The sequence below is a fragment of the Puntigrus tetrazona genome, chromosome 9 (genome assembly GCF_018831695.1).
Source record: "Puntigrus tetrazona isolate hp1 chromosome 9, ASM1883169v1, whole genome shotgun sequence".
Lineage (NCBI taxonomy): Eukaryota > Metazoa > Chordata > Actinopteri > Cypriniformes > Cyprinidae > Puntigrus > Puntigrus tetrazona.
The window spans coordinates 15,603,525-15,619,624 of record NC_056707.1 but is presented as its reverse complement, the minus strand read 5'-3'; the positions used below and the strand labels follow the sequence as shown (position 1 = coordinate 15,619,624).

The 16,100-nt window shown below is 36.2% G+C and overlaps 1 protein-coding gene across 3 annotated transcripts in view; it reads left to right on the top strand.

Moving 5' to 3' along the window:
• Positions 1-16,100, top strand: part of fgf14 (fibroblast growth factor 14) — a 101,434-nt gene that overhangs the window by 7,167 nt on the left and 78,167 nt on the right. Inside the window, exon 1 of one of the 3 annotated variants that reach the window (XM_043249192.1) lies at positions 6,373-6,495. The exons of the other annotated variants lie outside the window; for them this stretch is intronic. Within the exon in view, the coding sequence (XP_043105127.1) occupies positions 6,426-6,495 (70 nt within the window). The 5' untranslated portion in view covers positions 6,373-6,425. Of the gene's footprint in view, positions 1-6,372; positions 6,496-16,100 lie in introns of those variants that run through there. 3 annotated transcript variants of the gene reach the window in all.

The window sequence follows — 16,100 nt, the reverse complement described above, 5'->3', positions numbered from 1 at the left end:
TGTTTGCCGATAATATTCATGGCCTGTCTCATGTTTCTCTCTGGCCCCATTAATGGAATAAACTTTACATATAGAGCAGTCCAATTAAAACAAGGACGGACCATGGCCCCTCTGCAACACATTAGACGCAGTGGCCATTTACATAAAGCTGCCATCAAGTTGCTCCTGTGGCTCCATGCTGCAGCGCCACACGGCACAGCAAAGCAGGCAGAGTTTGATTGCTCTTGGCCGGCTGCCCTGGAAGGTGGCATTAGCCTTGATACCCTCAGAGGACAAAGCAAGTGCTCTCTGTACTTGCATCCATCAGTGTTCAAGGGTTAAACAACAGTCTGGATTAATGTGTGTGCCACTGTCTATGTATTATAAGTGCAACCTGTGGGATCATAACATTGTGCTTTCATGTGCATTCAGAAACCTATTTCCTTTACTTAATATACGTATGATTTGAATGATATTTTTGCACAAAAAGAATAATGTTTCCTATGAAATGATTATTCAGCAGAAAGCTTCACATGATATACCAGTGACTTTATTAAGACCTAAAACATAATCTGTTTCATTTTTTATTATTACTTTACAGCATCATAAATGTTTTTTTAAATGCATTACGAATAGCTCTCGAGTTAAATAGTGTTAAAACATTAATTTATTACAGTATTTACTTTATATTTAGTAAGGCTGTAATTTAGATTACATTCATGTTTATGCTTTAGTTCCAAGTATCGTTAAGGTTTCCAGAAGACATAAATCTATGTTGTACTTTTATTGAATGCATTCAATTTGCTGTAACTTATCAGTCGTAATATTTCCCCTTTAGCTATTGAGCTATCAAATTAATTTTTTTATCATAGTGTACCGCGCTGGAGTCATATTTAACAATATCACTTCAAGGATAAATGATCGGTGAAAGTAGCGCCTGAGATTCTGTGATGCATTCACAACACATGCAGCAGGAATAAATCATCGTCACTGCATGCACATACAGTATAACCATATATCGCAACTGTAAGAAAGGTGTACTCAACCTTTTTTTTATGTTGTCAAAAATGATCCCCACTGATTAAAGTGGATCGTTCTCACACGGCTTGTAACAGCGTGTTTCAGACTGCCTCAATAAATCATGTGGCAATTTGGAGGGTCCCTGGTTCCCAGTACTAGTGTTTCTGCATTCTTCCATGTCCTGGGCTACTGTAGTGGGATGGGGAATTATGCAGTTGAACCTGTCTCTTTTTTACCCACGACACATCTCAGCACTATTTCAGCTCTGGGGTCCAGGTCACATGACTGAGCATGAGCTCCAGTCATTATCTGGTACAGTGCTCTGATTTTTGTGCACACCAAGCTTCTTCATGCTCCAGGACATGGATTTATATAAAGCGATAGGCTTTCACTCAGAGTAACACAGATCACTCTTCATGATAGAGAATCAAATTAAAATGAATGATACGAACAAGAATTTTTTTGTCACACAGTGTTTCTGTGACTGCATTTGTGCTTCGGTGTTGTCTGCCATTCAGAACTGAATTGAGAAACGTGAAGTGAGGAAGCATGCAAAGTAGAAATATTCCAGAAATATTATTCTAGATGATATTATCTCATTTACATATTGTATATTGCACATTTTAAGGATGTATAATTAGTTACTGGCCAATGTTTCACATTTTAAAAATTTAAAATGTTGAATATTTCATTCTGTATACCTGTTTTTTCGTTTTTTCTATTTAGATCGTCTTTCCTGTCATGTAACATGCATTAATGTTAATATATAAAAACTTAAAAATAATTTAATAATAAACTTTAAATAATTTAAAAATACTGTTAAATGTAATCATCTAAACAAATATCTTTTTTTTACATCATAATATATATTATATATTATTATATATTATATATATATTATATATTTATATATCATAATATATATATTATACGGTTGTTGTGCCTTATTACATTTGTAATATTTAAAATAACTGATTTTACTTTTTACTGTTTCATTGTTTACATTTATTTTCACAGAATAATGCGAAATTTTAAGATCAGTAATAACTTGACAATAATTAATCAGAATTTCAATGTCTGTGTAACCCTACTAATCTATGTGGTTAACAGCGTAGCTAAACTAAAAACCCCAGCTATATAGAGAAAAATATTTTTCAAATAGCTTGGATAAAAAGGCAGACAACTAAGTGTTGATTCAAAACTTGTCAAAGACTAATGAATATTATTTTTGTGTTGAATTTCTCCGAATTGCAATTTGGTAAATTACTCATTCCAATACTATTTCCAGTTCAATTTCCTGTAGAGTTAAAAGGGAGATAAAAAAATACATTCAGAAATGTACCCATACCCTGAAAGAGAGAAAAGAAGAGAGAGAATTGAGGAATTGTAATAATATGTTTTCAAAAATGGAAGTACCAAACCCATTAATTTAATGTGATAAGTAATGACATTTTCAAATAACATATTCAGTATCACACAGTAAACATATGAGAGATAATTGCTAAACCGCCTGTACAGTTTCATGAACCTGAGCAGAGCCTGGTCAGATGCCTCAAGCATGAGATTTATTTATTTATTTATTTTTTGGTTATGGCCTCATGCTTAATGGTTTGCTAAATAATTTCCTTTGAAATGTAATTTGTGGTAATCACATTGACTGAATAGGTCCCCCGTATATTTGTTACATCAGGCTTGTGTATTCAGGCCACATGATAATGGAGTAATTTAGTAGCACATGGAGCATAACCTTCTTGAAAATATTACCTTTTATATTCTGATATAATTGAGCAAAGCTGAGCCATAGTTGTGTGGATGTAAACAATCATTTGTGAGATCGACATATATTTTTTTCCCTATACCAACGTTCTAATAAGCTGGAAAACCCCTAAATCGTCTCAGCTGTGCTACAGCAGCAGAAAAAAATATCCGTAGGTTGTATGATTTTGGTGTGTGAGAGACCTTATTTTTCCTTTTTGTTGAAATGGTTGCTGCACCCTGTCGAAATCAAACAACTCCTCTGCACCAGCCAGATCTTTTCATCTGTCAGAACTGCTTACAGACTTTCCTCCTTCTCGGCAAACCCGTCTGGGTTTCCTTATGTAGTCATCAATGCGAATCACCCGTGAGAAGCTTGATAGTGACTCCTAACCATACGCCACTTCTCTTGTGATACAGATAGCATTGATTTTGGAGTGACCCTCCCCCCACACTGCACGCATTTGGCGATTTGCTTTCATTCTTAGGCCAGGCGCTCAAACGCAGATGTGAATGTTTGAAAAACTGCCCAAAATGTTTCTGTGGCATGACAGTGGTTGACCTAAAAATGAGAAAACTGACTGTAGAAGACAGTTTACGCTAATGACTGCTGTGCTGTCTTGCCCCTTGTGGTGAGACGGCAGCACATGCTTGCGTAGCGTAACCTGCGTTACATGTCAGACTGCAACATTTGCGCGAAATCGCATGCTTACGTAAGCGTTACAGTTTGATGTTTTAGATATTAAAGTCTGTAACGGCTCATACTGCAGTGATTCCTACCAACTCCAAGAGCATGGATAGTGGATCATAAATTGGTGATGAGATATATCTCAGTTTCAAAGCCAGACATTGTTGTTTTCATGGATTTCAGGTTAATGTTGGAGTGACTCTGCTGAAAGAGTGTTTTCTCTGAAAGAGTGTTTTTCTTCTTTCTGCCGTAAAAATTGAAGATCGAAATAATGATCTTGTTATACCCTGTATTATTTTACATTATTGTTTTCTTTTGTTGTTTTTCGGATCCAGATTGCAAAGAACTCTTTTATTTCTCCAGCAGGCTGCAGTATGCTTTCCTTTTGTTGTTTTACAAAGTTAATTTTAATACAGGATCAGATCCTCGCGTGCAACCTGAGTCTTCATTTTTCATGGATCAACCCTGTTTAGCTCTCAGTCTTTCAGTTACTCTCCCATTCATTATAGCACCCTGTATGTTACATGTGTTCTTGTAGGCTGTACTTAGTACTGGGTTATGAAGGATGCAGCAGACTACCGTGACCTGACATACTTTTTTTCAGGAACTGCAATCCAGGTACCAGTTTAGGCTTTTTAAAAACGCAGAAACTATACCACAGCTTTGGATATATTGCCAAATTTAACGTTTCTCCATCACTGGATCATCATTTGATAACTAATTCAATGCAATAATCAATAAAAAATGAACACGAACACGTTTTTTTTAATTCTACTTAATAGTGCAACCTTTATTTTAATAGTGAATAAGACACATTTTGTGTCAAAATAGCCTACTGCAGGCAAAAGTCGCATTGGTGTTTCAGGATTTCACTGCAGTGTGTGCCAGCTGATAGGCTAAGGGTATTTTTTGTCTTTGTAGCATTGGTTGATTAGTTTTTGCTGAATGTAAGGCTGAATGTTATTTAATGTGTATTAGGTCTAAGCTAGCCTGTAGCTAGCGCCAACTTTGCTTGTGCTAGCTGTCAGGTTTACCATGCGGGTGACTGTAGTGCTGTTTGGATTGCAAACAGTATGAATAACCTGTGAAAGCGAACAGTTGTCTCTCAGCTTGACTGTATGTGTGCAAGTAGAAGATCTCTCTCTTTTTCTCTCTCTCTCTCTCCCCTTCTCTTTTTCCAGCAGTCTACTCAAGGATCTGAGCTACTGGAGGTTGTGCTGTGTAATTTTTGCTGCAGTGCAGCTGACAGTATTGTAACACCGCCTCTCGCAGAATATGTCTGCCTTTTTGCAGCACTGCCTCTATGCTGTGGAGCAACTCCAAACGGCTTTGTTTAAGAAAAATTGCATTACTCTTCAAGTTTCGTATTCATCCATCACTATTGACATCCCCTGTGCTTTGTAGCCTTACGTTTACACTTAGATAGCTTTGTCACCATTTTATGCTGACCTTTAGGAAGTTATTATTTCCAGAATTATTGGCTGCTCAACTTATTCCGCAGTTCATTTTGCGGTGTTGATTAAACTGTACTATAGTAAATTCTCTTGCCATTTTTTTTTCTTACGGTAATTGGTAATGATACCATTGCGTATGGCGTCATAGCAAAGTTAATTGTAGGTTTATAGATAATTACTATTATTTAGAGGACTGTTAGTGTTTACTCATCTGCCCTAGGGCTAATTGAATACTTTTGCTAATAACGATGCTTTCAAATAGAGAGGGGGGCATAGAGAGGAGGAGGAGACTTCCGGAGAGAATGAGAGATAGTTGGAAAATGATTGAAGGTGACATTGAGCTTTTAAAGAACTGAAAAAAAATTAAGAAGTTAAACTTGAATGCTTTTCCAGGTCAAAAGGGAAAAGATTGAAAAAGTAGATACAATGGCCATAATAATTTAGTTTTAACTTCTAAAAGTATTAGCAATTTTGTAATTGTCATGCAGTCTCATTTGGTTTGGGTTGGTTGACATGAAAAGTCAACTTCCATCAAATATAGACCATAAGTAAATAACAATAAAAAATATTTTGTTTATTATAATTATTTTTGCACTTAATACTTTTTTTTTATTTAATAGGCTACATATTCCAATAACTTCTTATTTACTAATTCCAAAAACTTCTTGTGTTTTCAAATTTGTTTCTTTAGACTATAAACAAGATATAGACCCATAAATATCACAACCCCCTACTTTTTATATACAGGTGCAGCTGATTAAATACACAGAGTAATGTTTAATTTTTTTTTTGTTGTAATCAATTATATAATACAGCGTTTTTCAAAATGTGGACATATTTTAATCAGGATTTTGTGATAACGCTGTCTTTTGATGTTGTACTATCAATGCCCTTTCTGTCAGTGTATTGACAACAAATGTTTGTCATGGTTATCAGTGATATTACTATAAAGATCCAGACCCCTTTGATGTCTACATAGTGACTTGCAGAGCTCTCACACAAGTATTTGGCGCACTGGGAGTGAGAATGGCTTGAATAAAACTGTACTCAGAAGGTACAAGCTCGCCTTGTCAATAAGAGATGCACTGGACCCATGAAGGCCTCTGTCTGAACCCTGTAACTTTTTTGTTGAAACCGAGTTTTGTTGTAACAACAGCGTTTAGGGAATGCTAAAAGAGACAGTAATATTTTTTTGTACAGCTTTTTCGCAGCACTGAACAAGCGTTATGTTTCCATGGTGAGACTGCTATTACTGGAAATTGGCAACATGGTCTGTTCTGACCTGTAAGAACAATATCAGGCACAGCATAATATCTAAGTGATAGAGATGTACTGTACTGGTAACACTTGACATTTCTCAAAAGGTTATCATTATTCAACAGCATATCAGTGTTTCTAGTGGACCACCAGTGCCACGGAGCAGCTGCTTACCCCTGAAGAGACCATAAGAGCATGGTTTGCATTCACAAGCTCACTGCTGGCTGTTCAGCCTGATGCTGAAGGTTGGTTGATGTTGAGAGGGCTGGAAAATGGAAACATCAGGGTTGATAGGGATTTTTGAGAAACGCATACGCACTGCAATCAAACTTGATGTGCAGGGTAAGTGCAACCTGGTGTGCCTGCTGTTGTGTGTTGCTACTGACAGCTCTTTTCCGTCTTTTAATGTCCCTAGTATTACAAGTCGTAATGTAATTTTGACTAGTCAAAGCTCCAATTAGATTTCTGTAATGCAATTTGACTAGTAATGGTTCATGTCGATGATATCTATAATGCAATTTTGATACCAATTTTAGGTCAACAGATGCGTAATTCATAATTGACTAGTAAAAATTTCAGGCTCACATATCTAGAATTCAGTTTTAGTACCAATCGTATGTCTACATATGAGTTATTAGTTTTTACTAGATACATTTCTTGTACATAATTTCTTTTAAAAGCAAATGTTTGTTTAAACTTTCTAATTAAACAGCTCAACAGTTACATGTTTGTAACAATTTTTTTAATGGTAAAAATGCAGGTCATATTAGTAAAATTAAATAGTAAAACAGTATAAATCAACCAAAATGTCTTTTTTGTTTTATGTTCCTTTATGTTTTATATTACTAGATTATGTTTATTCTGTTACTTAAACTGGTTAAAATAATATTAATAATAAGTAAATATTATACAGTTTTATTTATTCTTTTCCTGAGCTGGTTTTCTTGTTAGTTACAAGGTAAATAACTTGAATGGGAATGACCAAACAAATTTATAATCAAATGTGCAACAGCTTTTCCATAGACTCTAAAAGTGATTTAAAGAAACTGCTCTAGAGAATTGCTGTAAGTCAGAGAAGAAGTGTACGTCTGCCGAATATCACACACCACAGCAGATATGCTGATCAAGCACGATTAAAATTTCAGAATCCGCAAACAAAATCTGCCGTTCCTTCCCCCCATTCTCTCGCTTGCTCACTAGGGCGTGCAAAGACATGAGTGATTTGAGCAGAACTCTCTTCATTTTCCTCTTCCTCTCTCTGCATGGTTGTAAATAAACAGTGAATCAAAGTGTAAATCATGTGCAGTCACGTAAAAATATCGGGGAAGACAGACATCAGTGGGTAGTGCCAGACAGAGAAAACTAATCGCTGCATTGCAGATAATAAAAATGGAAGGTCAAGTTTTTATCTTATCTTATTACTTTTTGTTTTCAATGAAAATTCTTTTTTTTTTTTTTTTTTTTATTATTGCCTTTGTAGGAGGAATGATATGATTATGCATTCACTGCGTCTGGCATCCCCTCACATCCTCCTTACCTGTCTGGAGGGTGAGATGAGTGAGTCTCATTAGAGGAGCTGCTGAGAGAAGGGCAGACCCTGGTGCTGCAGGGTTGCAGGGCTGCCAGCTCTCTGGACACACATTCTGATCTCACTGTTGCTCAGACTGATTCAGTCATTGGCCATTTTGCTGCTCTTTAAGGCCCGATATACTCTAAGCAAAGTTCTTCTTTGTTTAGGGATACAGAAGTGTGTCAAAGTAATATAGCAAATGCTGACAAACAGTTAATATTGTCATTCACACCAATTTGTTCTTTGATTTCACTTGAAATATATTGGGTTCCAGAGTCCTTCATGGGCCCTTTTTGATAAACTCGCAGTACTTAAAAGAAAACACAACCTGTTATCCAACAGTAGCACTAATTTACTTCCATATCCGATTCGACCCATTTGACAGAAAGACCTCAATCCAAACTGCATCCACACCAGATACATCATGTAGACAAAAATAATTCCTGCTGGTTGTGGTTATTGTCTTATCGCAATCACAGACAAAGTGGCGACTTGATTTTAATATTAGTATTTCTACTACAGTACACATAATACTGATTTGTTTTGGTCTCATCCACTGCTATGTTTATTACTACGTCAGTCATCGTATAGAGAGTCAGTCGCAGAATGATATTTAAGGGGATTCGCTCTGCATTTAAATGTCAATCATTATAGCTGCAGCTCAAATGAGCACGACTTGCAATGTTGCAAATCGCATTGTAAATAGAAACCTTTGACAGTCTTCAGACTACAGAGCGTGAGCACTAATAAGCACAGGACCGTTTGAAAACAGCTGCCTATCAGCGGTACTGAACTGACTTGAAATAGTCATGGCTATTAATCCACATTCTGCCTGTGCCTGTTGATTCCATGATCTGCACCCACACAGCAAATAACAACAGCCGTTACATTAAATATTAGCAGTTCTTTAAATTCATGCTGTCGCTCTGCAGCCTGTTTCATAGTTTTGTTCACACACTCACACAAGTTCTACAAATAACCCTCTTTATCCACACGCACACATGTACGTGCTTAACCTAACTCTTGATTGCCGTTGGAATGTTTTGATAATCAGGTGCCACTCAACAGACTCAAATCTCACTCTCTTGGCACTTCGATGGCCATTCCAGAGGTCTGGGTCACAGTGTATTGTAGTAATTCATTGCGCTTCACTCTACGTTGCGGCTTCAGTAAAAATTGAATGTAGAGCATCAGTCAAATGGACTTTTTAATGATACTTATTCTGTGCTGTTTGTCAGTTTTGGAGCAGATTGGCTAATTAAAAAGGTTTTTAAGCTATCTTTAAAATCTGACTATTTGATGTGAATTTTGTTTTGGAAACCAACAAAGCATGCAACAAAGCAAAAAAATGTCTTCTTTGCTAAATCATGTCCATGATTTTATTTCACAACTCAGTCAGTACATCACATTAACATCAAACGAGGAAGCTTTCCTCTCTCTCTGGACTACAAGAGCCCATGAGGACAGTCTTTGAGGGCTCTTGGATGTAGTCCATGCAAGAGGAGCCACGTGACTTGCTCATTAGTAGTGAGTCTTTTTTTATTAAAGTCAAAATTTACCCTGTTTATTTTCTTAATGCCCATTCCTAGTTTTATTTTGAATTATTCATCTGTGATTTTGATTCAAAGAAAAAACTTGTAATTTTTACTGGTCTTCCTTTGAAAATAATTTCGATTTCAGCTAATGTCACTAAGGCTGTATGAGGAAACGTTAACCAAACACAAGCTATCTTGCTACTGTTTTAACAACTTATTGGTCTGGTATGTAACACCCGCTTGTCATCATCCAGTCATTTGTTGTTAATATATATTATCATACTACATTGTATCAAAATTAATTTACAAATCAGTTATATCTGCTTGGTACTTTTGGTTTGGCAGTTGCGAATTTTATCTATGTGCAAAACTGCTAAAATAAAGCTGTAAACATTTGCGAATAAGCACCACTCCCATCCAAAATTGTCACTTCCTGATAAACCTGCACTATAAATAGCTAAGAAAAGTAGGAGAATATAATTATTTTCATATTTAATAAATTATTTGCATCTCAGAGCAAGCAGACGAAACAATAAATTCGGTCATTGCTTTAGAGGTGGATGCTGCTGTTTGGGGACGCAGTCATGTAAGGCATTTCTGGGAGGCAATTAGAGAAACATTTGACAATAACCATAACAACATTTCAGATGCTGTGGAATGACATCGGTCCATTGGTTAGACAGGTTTTGCTGTCCCATAGCGCAAACTTTAAAAACCACCTGAGCATAAAAACTTGAGAAATTGAGGAATTTTTATTTGAAATTTGCCATTTTCTTCACTTGTTTCTTATGCGATGCTTCAAAATAGGGTGATGGAAACCCTGGGTATTGACATTGCAAACTCTAACCATACATTAAATGTCACTTTATGGTTTAGGGTACCATGTTGTCCTTTAACATTGTCCTTACAATTGGAAATAACGATTTGTTTAACTACTGGTAGGAGAGAGTGTACGCTCATTGTCCCCCAAGGTTACGGCACACATCGAAAGGGACGTCAGATGTCAGATTGGCACCTCGCTGCGTAATGCTCGTTCAACAAACATAAGATAGGTCGTCACTACACCTCCTCCATCTATCTTGGTCGTGATGTGTGAAAAGCCTCATAATAATGGCCATCTAAATATAGTTGGCTCTTTCAGAGGTGGCATAGCAACAGAGTTGGGATCCGTTGACTAAAGAAACTGAACTTCAGAACTGCCTTTTGAAATCCGTTTGAATAGAGTGATCTTGACTCACCATCTTTGTCTTGTTTAGATGTTATATACTGAGGAGTTATGTAAAGAGCTGGGAAAGAATGGATGTGTGTTTGTTTCTGTGAAGATGCTTAGTACGTTGATAAAAGAAGACTTTAATACAATGCCTGAATTTTAGACCCTACCTTGTTTAAAGTCAACATCAAGTGATATTCACAACTTATGTTATAAGGATATTTGTTAAGAAATGTTTTATAGTTTTCAAGTATAAATAAAATGTATATTTTAATGGAAAAGTACATAGACAAATCTTCAAATCATATACATCCACACCAATAGGTGTCAGTATAAAATATACAGATGCCATTAAAATTAAGAAAATACAGTAGTTTTAAAAATCCTTTCTGCTCTCTTTCCTACTTTAGAAAGTTCATATTACTTTGCATTTGTTATCTCAGATATTTTCTTTCTTTTCCACTCATCCCAAGTCACAACTGCTGTGTTTCTAACAGAGAAATCTGTGCACAATTAGATACAACATTACAAGTTTTTGTAATGTTTCACCTTTGCTGTCTCATCAGGAACATTGTATTATTTTAAGTCAAATAGCAGCAGTTAATGAGATGTCACACTGGCCTCATGGGGGGTCTGCTTCTTCTGGCAGGTGAAGGCATTGTGTGGTACAACTAAAAATATTTTGAACTTTCTCAAGGGCTCTTGTCTTCCGTTGCAGCTTTAAAACTGAGTAATTATCATCTTTGACATCCTCTCGCACAGGCATTTAACCTGTTGCACTGACTGGCTTTCCCACAGGGGAACTGATGTAGAAATTGTTTTAATGTCTTCCATGAGTGGGCAAAGCAGCTGCTACATGATTCATCATTCTTTTTAGGAACGGCAAGAAAAAGGCAAAGAGGAGGATAGTGAGGATTGCATGGGAAAGATCAGTTTTGAACACCGATTGATGAGATGGTATATTTACTGGTGCTGTGAGTTTGTTAAAAGTACTATCGGACAGTTTGGAAGTGTTGAATCCAAATGATTTTCATGACTTTGAGTGAAAGTTTTGGTTCCTCTAAAGCCAGTGTTGGTATGAAGTTGTTTTCGCTTAACCATTCTTTTACACATTTATCACCGTTGCTTGCTTTGCCACGGTAAGTCACGTTCTGTATCTCAAAGTGTTGTGTATCAGATAGAGAAAGGAAAGGGTGAGACAGACAGAGCGACATGTTATGTCAAGTGATGGGTCAGTGTTTGAAAGAGAAAGAGGCCTCTAACAGATAAAAGAATGACATGAAAAAGAGACAGTGGGGGTTTTGTTCAAAGTTCCGGATCAATGAACCATGCAGCAAAATTTTTCCTACTAATGTCTTTCATAGCTCAGAGGACTGGTAGCTCTAAATGTGCAAAAGTGGAAAATGTCAATGATATATCCATGAAGAAATTCCAGTAAAAAAGCCTGACTTAACCAAAGTCTCTTATGCAATAATCACATAGCCCTGGGTAACGTGAAAGTAAGGAATCATTCATTTGTGAAATGACTGTAGAGGCTAATAAATTACCTCTATAAGTTATCCACTATTATTACTGTAATTCACTGATTTAATTTATACAAAGGAAGCCAGCTGGTCTCATGAGACTGTGGGCAGTGCTCAAAGTTGCCGCATCCATTATTCCCCTCTGGAGATTCAAAAGTGATCGTTTTACCCAACGCAGCAGCATTTCCTATAGAAGGCTCAAGTAAGGGGTCTGGAAGTAATTAAGTTACCAGTCATTGTTGGGTTGACTAAGCAGATGCTGAAACAGCAGCTCCCAATGCACCAAGATTTCCCACTAAAAAGTGGAATCGTATTTCTTTAACTTTACATAGCATGCAGTTTTTGAAAGTTTAGGTTGCAGGATTCATTAATTATTGGTGGTGCTTGCTAAGGCAGACTCATCATTATTATTGTCCAAACTTTGGGGTTGTGTGTTTATCATATTTAGGATTGTTAGTATGACCTCAAATTAGGGAAAGTTATGATATTTGCCTTTAAAAATTTGTGGTTTTCTTCTTGGTAAAGAAAACATATTTAGACTTTTACTTTAATTTTTCTGTCTGTCTATCTACCTTTTATCTATTTACCTTTTTTTTTCTTTGAGTCCCCTGGGGGTTCCCGAGCCCCAGTTTGAATACTCCTTGTCAACAGGACACTCGTTTTAGCTTGCATTGATTGTCTGCTGATTTACACCTGCAGATCAGCAAAGACATTTTTCAGGCATATGAAATGAAACCTAAGCCAAGTGTGTGGTGCAGCACTCCACAAGAGGAGAGTGTTTCAGTTATACAGATTGTATTTATTTATTGAATGTGTCGATTTTTTTCTTTAACACTTCTATTTACATGTGGTAGCTGGTAAAGCCCACAAGCACACAAAGCACTATTCACTGTGGTGTAATGTTCCTGTATCAAATGTCAGTGTGTTTACCGAGGACTGCTCTACTGGCTTTAAAAGAGAGGGGAATCTGTTTGTGGCTAGCTGTGCTTCCTCTCAATCTATCGGTCTGTATCCTTTTTCCCTGCGAGGGCAACATCTCAACACTGGACCTGCCCGGAAAGGCAAGTGTCAGGAGAACCTGATCCCCTCGGGGAGTATAGACCTGTGATTCTGCGTGCCAGGGTCTTGTTGAATCCCTTAAGATGACCTCTCTCTGTCCTTCAGCAGTTCTGAGTGGGTAGAAAGTTGAGAGAATGAGACAAGAAGGAAAAAACTCTTATCTCTCGGAAACCGAATCCTTTGATGACACTGACGAATGGATGTTAGGGGTATGCATGGATCTTTGGCGAAGAGGAAGTGAAAGTTTAGAGTAAAGGATGGACAAGTCAGACAGTGTTATAGAATGAGCTTGAAGATTTTTCTATTTTGGTTTTAATAGGTAAAAATAGCTTTTAAAAGTTAAAAATGACAGCTTTCATACACTGTGTATTTCCACAAAAATACATTTTTACAAATTAAGGCTACAGTGACAGTTTTTGGATGGTTTTACATACAAAAAATGAAAAAAAAAGGTATTAATATTCTGATTGATATTTTTGGTGTAAAAATTGTGACTTTAAGCAAGTTAAATTCTATACCCATGACCGAATTATTATTCAGTGAATCTGTTGAACAATCTGAGAGCCTCAGCTTTGTGTAATTTGCAATATGGGACTGCTATTAGAATGCTGTTTGTGTATGAACACTGTCTAATTATAGAGAGACTCTAGCGTGTCCTTGAAGTACATGACTGCTGAGGTGGCTGTAGTTTGCTGCAGTGGTGACTTAAGGGGAGATCAGGGGTCAGTTTTGTTGTTGGATTCTCTGATTTACGCAGCCTCTTATTTGATTACCCTCCTGAAGTCTGGCAGGAGCGTTGATGGTGCAAACGGGTAAGGATAACAGACAAGGACATGTACCTGAATGCTAAATAACTGCTTTTGATTTTTTTAAATGACATTACAAATTGTTTTTAAGTTTAATTTGTTCTACAGCTTAATTTTAGATTTACGTTATTTGAGAAGCTAGGTAAACTGTACTTAAGTAAGCTGAAAAGCGTATGCTAAAGACAAACCAGTGTTTCTAAGATATTCTTAGAAACAATTTTCACTGCAAAATAACAGAAACACACACACATTTATTGCATAAAATAATCTCCATTTTAGAAAATGTCAGATTCAAGAGAAAATAACATAGTCACTCTAAAGGTTTATTGGTACCCTGAGACTGAGACCTCTGCAGCTGTTAAAAAAGTCATGACAACTTATCAATGATGAAATCCCCAGTAAGCACACACATATCATAGACATTCCCCATTTAATGTATGTACAACCATCTGTAATCATCTTTACGTATACTTTTGTATATATTTGAATACATAAAGATAAAATATAGAAGAAAAAATAACAGCTTAAAGCCCGTACTGCACACTCCAAGTGCACTACTATTATGAGATATATGTTAAAGTTTATAATAAAGCAAACCTCAGTGGAAACTGCTATGTCTGGTGTGTTCGCAAACATAATATATCCAAGGTCAGAAATGTCTGTAAAGAGAACTGATGTCATCATATCCAGAGTTAATGGGGTCATATCAATGTAATGATGGGAGTGATACTCAGCCGTATGAGTACTCGTCTCCATGAGTCAGTCGCTTCCTGGTTCAGGCACATGTGTGTGTGTGTGTGTGTGTGTGTGTGTTTGTGTGTCAGTAGAGCGGGGACTGTGTTTTATTGTGCCTTAACTGCATTATGAATCCATAAATGTCATATCCCCCCAGCAGTATGGTCTGTGCTGGTTATAGGTTCTTTCTTCTTTCATATCTTCCTTTTCATGGCCTGGAGAGACGTGCTCCTGCTGTATGGATATACAGCTATATAACTAGATAGATGTTTTTTGAATCCATAAATGTTTTTGTAATACGAGATATAAAAGGTAGAAATGGATCAGAGTGTGTGAGTTATCAGTGTTGAGTGTTACTAAACATAGTAAAAAAACTTCTTTGCTGATTTTCACGTTGTGACCTATTCATCAAAAATTTCATCAAAGAATCCTGGGAAAAAAGACTATTTATTTTAGATAAGTAAGTTAGTTATTATTGCTATAATTATGTAAATATAAATTTTTGCTAATGTATGTTTAAATGTAATGTAAATTCATTTAAAGCTTCTATTACAGAAGTAAAGATCTAATTTAAACTATACATTTTTAAATTTTTAATATATACTTTATAGGCAAATTTTTTTAAAGATATTGCTAAAATTGTGCTTAGTGTAACAATTTTTAATAATGAGTAGTGTGGAAAGTTTTGTAGTCACTTTCCGTCATTCATCATGAAAACATAAGTAAACTAGGTCCCCATTTCCTGAAAATGCTTCGCTGAAAACAAACAAAAAACTCATCTGTATCAAATGCAAACCTTTACACAGATTGAGTCACTTCTAATATCAAATGTCCTGATGAAGGTCAACCATTATATTAATATGTTTCTGTTGAAATGAGTTCATGTTTTCCCAAAGAGGGAGAGGGATTTTTTTTTTTTATCTGAAATGCCGCTGCCGCATGAAAAATAATTATCCATTACCTTTTCAAACACAAATCTGTGAATTTTAAACAGGACAGGACTGCATTAAATCAGTTTTTTTTCTTGCGAAAATAACTCTAGAAAAAGTCTATGAAAAGACCCGTTTTGGCTACAACATTAACAATTCATTGACTGTTGTTTAAAAAATAGTATTTGTGAAATATTAATGATGGATTTGTTTTAGCACAAATCATATTACTTATTCATACATTGTATGACATAGAAATTCATCACTGGCCATTACAATTTACTTAAAAATGGCTCAAAATGCTCTTAACCAGCGTTCTTTAGAGTTTTGGCTGCAGTGTAGTGCTGCATCCCACGTTCAGGGTTTGGCTTCCTGGTTGGATCAAATGAATGCTCATGTAAGCAGTCTTTTAGCCAGGAACACTGCATTTGTTTTTAAGGGTTATTTTCGATTGTTTTTGGTGTCAACAACACTTCTTTATTATTTATTCATTCATTTGCATTGTAATGCAGAAATGTGCAGTGCTGACCTCTAAGGGGTTTTACAATTTGACCAAGGCTTGACAGAGACGTTATGAATT